The following is a 10,775-nucleotide window of genomic DNA, read 5'->3' on the forward strand; positions in this document are numbered from 1 at the left end:
TCTGACATCACGTGAAAAGGGCTAATTAGCATGTAGCACAAAACGGGGTCATCCCTATGTTCCCCGATTGTCCCCAAAAGGATCATATGTTTCCTGTTCGCAATACACACCGAGGAACATATGACCCTTTTTGGGAAAAGCGGGGAACACATGACCCTTTTTAAAATTGTCAAAAAAGGGTCCTATGTTCCCCTGTTCCTGACAGAATAGGGAACATAGGACCCGGGGAAAAGGACCTGGTTAACATAGGTACGCTCCCCATAAAACAGTGAGTGTCTTAAATTATTAAATTAAATTAGCATGTAGCATGTGTGCTCATATTAGACTAGCGTATAGCATAACATCAGTAGCATGTGTGCTCATATTAGACTAGCGTATAGCATAAAATCAGTAGCATGTGTGCTCATATTAGACTAGCGTATAGCATAACATCAGTAGCATGTGTGTCCATATTAGACTAGCGTATAGCTTAAAATCAGTAGCATGTGTGTCCATATTACTGGAGCTGTAACATGTTCCAGTATGGAATGTTACAAAACAAGTAATGGGCCACACGTCCGTTGATGCTGATTTCTGAGTAGAGAAAAAAATATACCTTCTTTTTTTTGAACATGGTATTTCAGCTGGCCTCAACACGAATCTGAAGAGAGGTTCAACATTCACACATTTTATCAGCCTTTTGTCCCAAGGGAATATGTTGCTTTCAGAAACAAATAACATCTTAGGAATGTATGCCCAGACAGCAAGAGGCTCTGTGTTTTTTTACTCATCAGTTCTCCAGCTATCCATTGGCAGGTTGCTGAAAAATGGCCCAATATTTTACCACTAATAATTATTGGTCTAAAATCTTTTTAATTTCTTCAGTTATATTCCATCTGTCATTTTAATAACATGTCATGTATTTACTTAATATTCATGGCAAGTTACATTTAGGGCGTGTTCACACCAGGAAGTACACTTGCTTTGGTCCGAACCAAACAAGAAACGAACTTGAGTTCGTTTTAATCGAACTAAACAAGGCAGGTGTGAATACGCCTTTAAAGGCGCACCACAAGTGTCATGTCACCGGCAGCATGCCAACAGCTGCACAGTCATAAATGGGGCAGCCGTGGCCTACTGGTTAGGGCTTCGAGCTTGTGACTGGAGAGTTGCCGGTTTGATCCACGACCAGTCCACCAAGTGCCCTTGAGCAAGGCACCTAAGTCCTCACTGCTCCCCGAGCGCCGCTGGTTGGGCATGGCAGCTCACTGCTGTGGGTTAGTGTGTGATCCACCTCACTGTGTGTTCACTGTGTGCTGTGTGTGTTTACTAATTCGGTTAAATGCAGAGAAACTAATTTCCCTCACGGGATCAAAAAAGTATATATTCTATTCATGAATGGCCTGCCAAAGCAAAGTTCAGGAAGTTTCAGATGACTTATCCACAGCCTGCCTGTATGTATTGTGGACTTTGGCATTCACCGTCATCCGTCTATATTTCAGTCAATTCAAGTGCTGTTTCAGATTATTCTAAGACCACTTCAATAGTAGATACTTAGTACTAGAATACTGATCAACGATCACTGTTAACTGTGTTTCTGACTGTATCAGAATACCAATCGAAGTTCACTGTAAACAATCAGAGATCATTGTAAATTGTGAGTTTCGTAGTTTCTTCTTACCTTTTGTGGTTTATGTCCGTGCAGTTGGAGTTATATCCTGTCGCTCTCTCGTCTTCCCCTTCTCCCCACCTCTCTCTTTCCCCCCTCACCTCTATCCTTCTCTTTCCTCTCCTCTACTTCTATCTCGTTCCTTCTTCCTTTCTCTCTCCTTCCCTCTCTACTTCTTTACCTCTGTCACCCTCTGTCTTCTTCCCTGTTCTCTCTATCTCTGTTTGTGATCAATCCCTCTCTTCCCTCTATCGCTCCACCTCTTGCTCTCTCTCTCTCTCTCTCTCTCTCTCTCTCTCCATACCTTACTCTCACTCACTCACTCCCACTCTCTCTCCACCCCTTTCTCCCGCTCTCTTTTTTTCACTCAATCTTTCTCCTCCTCCTTTTTCCTATCTTCCTCCCACCCACTCTCCCTCTCTCTTCTCTCTCTATCTCTCTATCCCCTCCTCCCCTTCTTCTTTCTCTATCCCTCCCTCCGTCTTTCCAGAATGTTGTGGTCAACCTTGATCCATATCCCTCCAATAACAGAAGCCTTAGGCCTCATGGACTCTAAGACATGTGATTCTGCCATAACAATAAAATGTGTGGAATGCTTGGCTCAGCAATCTAATCAGTCAGGCTGACGACCGAAACCTGGCACTTCTAAACAATCACCTAGAGCCGCTTGTCGAGATGCTCCGAAACGTGTCTGTAGTGTAAACATGGATGAGTCCCTGACAGTGGACGTTCTAATGACTCTGATGTAATGGGATCCAAACTCAAGTCACCTGCAATGTATCTAGCTGTACACCTTAGGCACATGTGTAAACGATGATTTGTCTCGGTTGACCAATTGTGATCGGATCACCCAAGACCCCATTGTAAAAACAACATACGGATAATAAGCCCACAGAGTCTAAACGGATGCCTGTCCCATCCTGGAGGAAGTGTAGAACTCTCGTTCAATTGCTCAGCATTATAGAAATGGGTCAGAATCATCTCCATTAGCATCCAATGGATAGAATAGACCAGTGGTGTATCTAGTTAGCTGTAGTATACTGTGGTGTATCTAGTTAGCTGTAGTGGGTATACTGTGATCAACTCCATTAGCATCCAGTGGATAGAATAGACCAGTGGTGTATCTAGTTAGCTGTAGTATATTGTGGTGTATCTAGTTAGCTGTAGTGGGTATACTGTAATCACCTCCATTAACATCCAATGGATAGCATAGACCAGTGGTGTATCTACTTAGCTGTAGTGGGTATACTGTGATGTAGTAGTTAGCTGTAGTGGGTATACTGTAATCAAATCCAAATGTCAATACCCATCCTTGCCTATTTTAAGCAGGCATACTGAGATGGCGATGCTATTTAAGTGGGTATACTGCACAGTCCTGCATATCACATATACTACACCACTGGGATAGACTAATATAATCTCCACAGCAGCCTTTTGTCTTGCAGACTCTGTAGAACACGTAGCATAATGACCCATGCACTGAGGGAATGGGACCATGGCATAAATCTGCCTCGGAGCACGGATCATGCAGGTTGACCAGATTCCCATGGACCAAGGTCAACTCTGACTTCCTCATAGCAGTCAGTTGGTCTGTGATTTAGTCCAGATATACTGCTGTCAGCTGATTGGCCAGAGCCTCAAAGCCCAGTTATACTGCTGTCAGCTGATTGGCCAGAGCCTCAAAGCCCAGTTATACTGCTGTCAGCTGATTGGCCAGAGCCTCAAAGCCCAGTTATGTAAGCTTGGAAGCGTCTGGTCTCTTCGTCTGTTTGTTGACTCAGTCAGTAAAAGTGAATTGTCCTGCCTATCACAGAGTCACAGAGTCCTATTGTGAGCCTCCAGGCCAATAAAAGTGGTTGATATCAGATTGGAAGTTAATATTACAGGGCTTTCCGGCTCATGCCAGTATAACTTTATAACGGGACTTGTAATGAAGTCAATGATTCATCTGATTGAGTGTCTCTGTGTCATGCCTTATGAGCTCGGTGCTTCCATTCTAAATTAATGATTAGTTAATAGTGAACAAAACAACACACAGTAGATGAATCAGAAACAGTTTTATTGGCCAGGGTGGTTTACACATTGAATGAATTTCTGTGCAGTTGGCAAATTAATATGTCTGTCTGTCTGTCTGTCCAAGCATATTTGAATGGACGATGCTTCTCTTCAAATATGACTCTTTTTTTGTGTTTGTGTATTTGTATGTGTATAGGATGTGTGTTAGTGTGGTGTGTGTGTGTGTGTGTGTGTGTGTGTTTAAAAATATTTTAATGGACGATGCTTTTCTTCAAAGATGACTTTTTTCTCAAGGGAAGGAGGAATTTGTTGAGGATGAGGAAGAACAGGAGGACGAGGACGACTCAAACCGGGAGGTGTAGAAATAGGAAATTAATATGCATGTGTGTGCGTGTGTGTGCGTGTGTGTGTGTGTGTGTGTGTGTGTCTCGCTGTCTGTGTGTGTGTGTGTGTGTGTGTGTGTGTGTGTTTTTGAGTACTCTTACATATATGACTCCGTTTGTGTATTTGTACAGTATGTGTATAGGGTGTGTGTGTGTGTGTGTTTAAAAATATTTGAAAGGACGATGCTTCTCTTCAAAGACGACTTTTTTCTCAAGGGAAGGAGGACGAGGAAGAACAGGAGGACGAGGACGACTCGGACCAGGAGGTGTAGAAACAGGAGAGGGTGATGAGGGAGACACAGGTGGTGGAGACGGAGGTGGAGGAGGAGGTGGAGAAGGAGGTGGAGAGGTGTCATTGTAGAGGTCGACTTCATATTCATCTTCGACGTAGCCATGGGGGGCTCGCTCCTTCAAGTGACCTCTGACATCATCTGCCACGTGATGTTTGCGGTGGGCACCAGCAAGAAGAAGTACCTTCTCTGCCACCTGGTGTTTGGGGTGGGCACCAGAAGGAGGGGGTGTCTTCTCTACCACGAGATGTTTGGGGTGGGCACCTTTAGGAGGGGGTGCCTTCTCTACCACGAGATGTTTGGGGTGGGCACCTTTAGGAGGGGGTGCCTTCTCTGCCACCTGATGTTTGGGGTGGTCACGGACATGGGGCGCTATCACTGCATATTGGGGGCTGCTGCCACCCCTCACGTTAACAGCAGGGGGCGGAGAGGACGCCATCACTTCCACGTGGTCGTTGGCGAAGTTGAGGATGAAGGTCAGAGCAGAGAGCAGCAGCACGTCCACTTCATCATTCAGATCAATCTCCTCATGGTAGCACTTCACTGGGAAGATGCAGTTCATGGGAACTCCGAGTCTGTTGCTACACACCTCCATCTAAACACACACACACACACACACACACACACACAATGATCTATGCACACCAAATCTAATGTATATACATTTATGGATAATTGCAATGGCAAACACAGTCAGCCAAACACTAATGAGAGAGAGAGGGAGAGAGGTGTCACCTTCTCTCTGATCTTCTTGCTCCTGTAGACAAGTTTAATGTCCTTTTTTACTGTGGGACATGTCTCATCCACTTTAGTCAGGACCACCACCTGAGGAATACCTGCAGCAGGACACACACACACACACACACACACACACACACACACAAACACACACACACACACACACACACACACACACACACACACACACACACACACACACACACACAATAAACAGACGCTAAACATGATTTACATGAACTTCTTTTTTGCTTTTATAATTTATTTTATATTTCTTGTCTTGACTCACCCTGAAGACCAGCTTTGGCCCTGACATGCTTCATCTTCTCAATGACGCCATCGTCCATCATGGAGATGGAATTGGCTGGGATGACACTGACCAGGCAGTGGATTCTGTCTTTCAACGTGGGACTGCTTTTGTATCCAGGGTCCTTCTCTGAAGCTGGGCTGGTAGGATTAAACTAGAGAGCGAGAGAGAGAGCGAGAAATAGAGAAAGATGGAGAGAGAGAGCATGCATGAGAGAATTACATAAAGAGGGAGAGGGATCTTCCTCAACCTTATTATTTTATGTGAGAAATTTGTCAAGAAGCATTTAGAAACAAAATTACATTCATTAAACTAAAATAGAATAATGTGAATATGATGGCTTCTTACCATAAAGCCATTTTCAATGTGACCCTGCAACACTTTGATGAGGTCCTCAGTTTTCACCCCTTCGGAATTCACAGCTTCCAGACCCATGATGTCACACAGGGCAAAGGGCAGGGAGGTTCCATACTTCTGATTTTTAATGTAGTGCGTTTGGAACTAAGAATGAAACAGACACACTGAGTAAATCGTCTTTGGACAAAGTAATTATTCACAACCCCCCTAGTTCAACAGGGCTTAGCAGGGATCTCCTTGTTTGGTAGGTTCCAATACCATTTTCTGATAAATAAGTCTGCTCTGACAGACACACATGGGTAAATCATCACTGGACAAAGTAATTATGGTCTTCACAACGTCTCAAATATAGCAATTAAAGAGTTATTTTCCAAAACTCTATATCCACCATTTTAATTAATTTTCCGAAATCTTTTTTTTTTTTTTTTTTCAAGCATACCCATCTACTTTTTGCATCATTTGCAACATGTCCCAGTGACAGTGACATTGACCATGAGATGAGTTGACACTGGCAGAGACAGATGACTCACCGTCTTGGTGAAACTGCGATCAGTCGCTGCGTCTGCTATGGCCATACTGGCCATGCGCCCCTGGAAGACGGAGTCGATGGAGTTGATGAAGCTGGACTTCCCTGCTCCCACTGGACCGTGGACCAGGATGCGGAGTTTGTCAACATCTGGAGTACTGATTGGAAATTTCCTCAAAAGGTCTGCCATGTTTTCCTTTGTGCTATTTTTAGTAAACAAACCAAAACAACAAACAATTAAAGCCAGTTGGCATCAGATTGCAAGATGGCCCAGACATCCAGAGAGAAGTGTTTACATGTTATTTTGGATGTACAGTACATCAATCAATCAATCAATCAATAAATCAATCATTAAATCAGCCAATCAAGGAGTAAATAGCCCATAACCTAAACAAAATCAAGCAAGTTTGTTTCTATTTTTTTTATAATGTCAAGTGGTTTAGAAAATGATGTATCACAAATAAGTACTGGCTGACACAGTATCAAACTGCGAAAAAGAAGATAACACAGCCAATGTATATTTGCAGTTTACAAGCATTGAAAGTTCTGTTATGAGAATCCATCTGCTGATCAATGCTGATTGGAGTAGTTTAGAAATTATGTATATCTCAAGTAATGTCTGACAAAGTATCAAACATTACATTACATTACATTTAGCAGACACTTTTTTTCCCCAACGTTACTTACCGGTACATATGGCAACTTAACTACAGTATATTATAAGGAATTACATTGTCCACAGAGCAACTTGGGGTGAAGTGCCTTGCTCGAGGGCACAACGGTGGGTGTTGGGAATTGAACTGCACGCTAGCCCAGCTCCTTAACCACTACACTACCACCACCCTACAGGCTACTACATGCTAGCCCAGCTCCTTGACCACTACACTACCACAGCCCTACAGGCTACTGCACGCTAGCCCAGCTCCTTGACCACTACACTACCACAGCCCTACAGGCTACTGCACGCTAGCCCAGCTCCTTAACCACTACACTACCACAGCCCTACAGGTTAGTGCACGCTATCCCAGCTCCTTAACCACTACACTACCACCACCCTACAGGCTACTGCACGCTAGCTCAGCTTCTTAACCACAACACTACCACCGCTCCAAACAGACTAAAAGAAGATAAAAACAGCCAATGTATATTTTCAGTTACAGACAGTTCACAAACATTGAAAGTTGTTCTGTTATGAAAATCACCTCCAGTCCAGGATCCTCCACGGAATGTCCAACACTGGGGAACACAAATACATCACGAAACTTAGACAACACCTAATCAATCAATAAATCAGTATTGGTAAATATACCATTACTGAAACACAAACGCATCATCAGGCTGATAGATATACTGAGGACACTCATTTGAATCAGCAGCTCACAGTCAAGTGTTTTGCATCACGATCGATGGATGGATCGATGGATGGATCGATGGATTGATTGATGGATTGTTCGATGGATTGATCAATGGATCAATCTAGCGATCAATCAATTCACTAGTCAGTTAAGCAAACAAGGATAGAGGTGTGGTTTCTAAACATATTACGTGAATGCATATCAAAGCCAATCAAACACTTCAAGCACTTCAAACAACCAATCATTCATTCAGGCAAACATTCCATACCACTCGGATGTCAGAGGTTCTGACTTGTCAGCAATCAAATCAAGCAAGAGAGCGACAGGTAAATCATTCATACTGAATTGAGAATATAAAACTGCATTTTTGATCAATATTTGATATATTTTGATATAAAATCAATATTTGAAGATTGAATATTAAAGATCAAAATAGCTACGCTACCACCAAGCTACTGAGAAATGTAGCTAAGCTAGTAGCTTCGCTACAAGTAGTGAAGCTACTGCCCATCACTGTAAATCATTCATGCTGAATTGAGAATATAAAACTGCATTATTTGGTCAATATTTGATATATTTTGATATAAAATCAATATTTGAAGATTGAATATTAAAGATCAATAACACTTTTTTTGTTTTACTGAGTGTGGACTCACTGGGAGGGTCTTTGGGGGGAGGAGGAGAGGAGAGGCTGGCGTAGCGGTCGACCACATCTGCTAACGCACGATTGGAGGACGGCAGGGAGGGACACAGGACGGAGATGTTCAGGGAAGCGAGTTTAGCCGCGCTCTGGTCAGCCCCCTCGGACTCCACACTCGACTGCTTCTGCACAGAGGGACAGAAAGAGGGCCGTTTCTCAGGTGTCAACAGAATCAAGTTCAATTGAAGATCTCACAATATACCACATTTAACATACAAGAACACGGATTTAGGAGAAAGGCTCAAATCTCATTCCAAATGTTGCTTTCCTATACAGCAGGTGAGAAATTCCTACACATTGTGGAGTCAATTCAACACGTCTGTACCCTTACATGGACATTAATAATGCAGTATTAACATGATTAACACAGTATTCCGAATTAGGTTATAGTCGGAATAACCAATAACTGAAGTAAAGGATAATGGAGGACACGATGTTCGACTATACAACGTTTATGCACTGTTCTAGATGGTGAAACGGGCAGACATGAAGCCCCCTTATAGAACGCAGGACAATGGTGAATTCAACCAAGCCGTGGAATAATAAAGACATGGAGTATTCCGATCTTAGCCGCATTACTGAGACACGTTGTATGCATGTATTGTATACATCTTAATCATATTATAACACACTACTAGAATTTTCAGAGCGGATACTTACAGAATCAGAAGAGAATTAAGTACAGAATCAATCATCTTTGCTGGTAATGATCGGTAAAAATACATTTTAAATCAGTAGAGAGACAGATAGAGACGGAAGAGTAAAATGTAAACCTTTGATGAGCACCGTACCTGTTTGTCCTTCTTCTTGAGTGGCCACATGATCCCTCTGCTGAAATGAGCACAAGTTAGAGGAAATAACGCAAATTCATCAATCCATACAGTTACAAAAGTAATGTAGCTATTCTTAACTACTGTAGTTGTGCTTCAGACGGTTACAAAAGTAATGTAGCTATTCTTAACTACTGTAGTTGTGCTCCATACAGTTACAAAAGTAATGTAGCTATTCTTAACTACTGTAGTTGTGCTTCAGACGGTTACAAAAGTAATGTAGCTATTCTTAACTACTGTAGTTGTGCTTCAGAGGATGGCTGATATGAAACTAGACATGTGCATATCCGAGGACCTGCAAGAGTGGGCTTGCAAAAATGCTAACAATGCTAACCATGCCTACAATGCTAACCAGGTTGATCAGCTAACTTGGCTGATGATTTCTAGCAGTTATGCTAAAAATGCTAATGATGCTAACAATGTTATCTAAGCTAACAATGCTAACCAGGTTGATTAGTTGACTTACACTGTAAAACCGAACACTACAAGTAAAATAGTTTTTTTGATTTGAAAACACTCAAAAATGAAAAATAGCTCATTGTACTTTAATCGTCTGTGTTACTTGAACAAATATTTACTTTTAAGTTGACAGCACTCGTCCGCTTTAAGTAATTTGAAAAAATAGAATGCGTGGGAACAGATTTGTAGGCGGATCTTCTGCCATGGATCTTGTGCACGTCAAGCGAAGCGACGCATAACGGTCGACCACCAGAGAAGACACGAAAAGAATGGGGCACAGGAGAAGATTCAACGGGACAACGAGAAGAGAAAACCGCAATTAAACGTAAGTGGAGAAATTAAGTGGTGCATTTTGACCCTAACGTACGACCTTTACCATATTGCTAAAGCCAAAAGTTTGAAAATATTTGACTGCTACGTAAATGTATCCAGTTACTAGCTAGCAGCTAAGAATGTTGCTTCTATGCCAGCACTTGATTGATCAGCTAACTTAACGCTAGCAATCTCCAATGTGACTAAAAACATGGAATAATTTACCCCGTTAGTACTGTTTAACACAATGACTTTGAAGTGCAAGCTATGTGGTGCGTTGCTTAATAACAGGGCACAGGTTCTGACCGGCAACATTAGCGCTTAGCATGCTAGCGTTTAGCATGCTAGCGACGTTACGTCCGTCCGTTAGTCCACTTCCATGCCGTTATGATGACCTGTGTGTGCACATTTCATTCAGTAAATGCGTTTACTGTAAGATTAAGGTGATCAGATTTTTGGGACATAATCCTTGGACATTTTCAGTTTAGAACCGTAAAGACCTAAAATGCTTTGCTAGAAATTATTCAAATTATTAGTGCTGTTACCTAGACTATAGAATTTTAACCATGCACACTCAGCTGGAATAGTTATGATGACACAACAGCAATGAGTTCACAACCTCAAAGCATATTTGAGCTCAGAAATGGGCCAAAATACTGTATACTACATTTCAGCACTCCATGAAATCCTACAGTAGCCTAGTGGTCACCTGTGTGTAGATAATCTAAAATAAGATAGTTGTCTTGGTCATCTTAGTAATGGCTATCTAGGTCTATACATGCTATATCTTCCTATTTTAGGACAGTGGGGGCTACCCATATCTAAAGAAAGTATGATGTTATAATAGATGTATA

At 42.2% G+C, this 10,775-nt stretch overlaps 1 protein-coding gene across 1 annotated transcript; it reads right to left on the bottom strand.

The window, feature by feature from the left end:
* Positions 1–4,209: 4,209 nt before the first annotated feature.
* LOC134079035 (interferon-induced protein 44-like) lies at positions 4,210–6,455 on the bottom strand. Its single transcript, XM_062535234.1, has 5 exons — positions 6,270–6,455; positions 5,731–5,883; positions 5,365–5,536; positions 5,073–5,173; positions 4,210–4,932 (listed from the first exon to the last, which is right to left on the bottom strand). Exons 1-5 carry the CDS (start codon positions 6,453–6,455, stop codon positions 4,210–4,212), a joined length of 1,335 nt encoding a protein of 444 aa, XP_062391218.1.
* Positions 6,456–10,775: the final 4,320 nt, after the last annotated feature.

Source organism: Sardina pilchardus, chromosome 1 (genome assembly GCF_963854185.1).
Source record: "Sardina pilchardus chromosome 1, fSarPil1.1, whole genome shotgun sequence".
In the NCBI taxonomy this organism is placed as follows: domain Eukaryota; kingdom Metazoa; phylum Chordata; class Actinopteri; order Clupeiformes; family Clupeidae; genus Sardina; species Sardina pilchardus.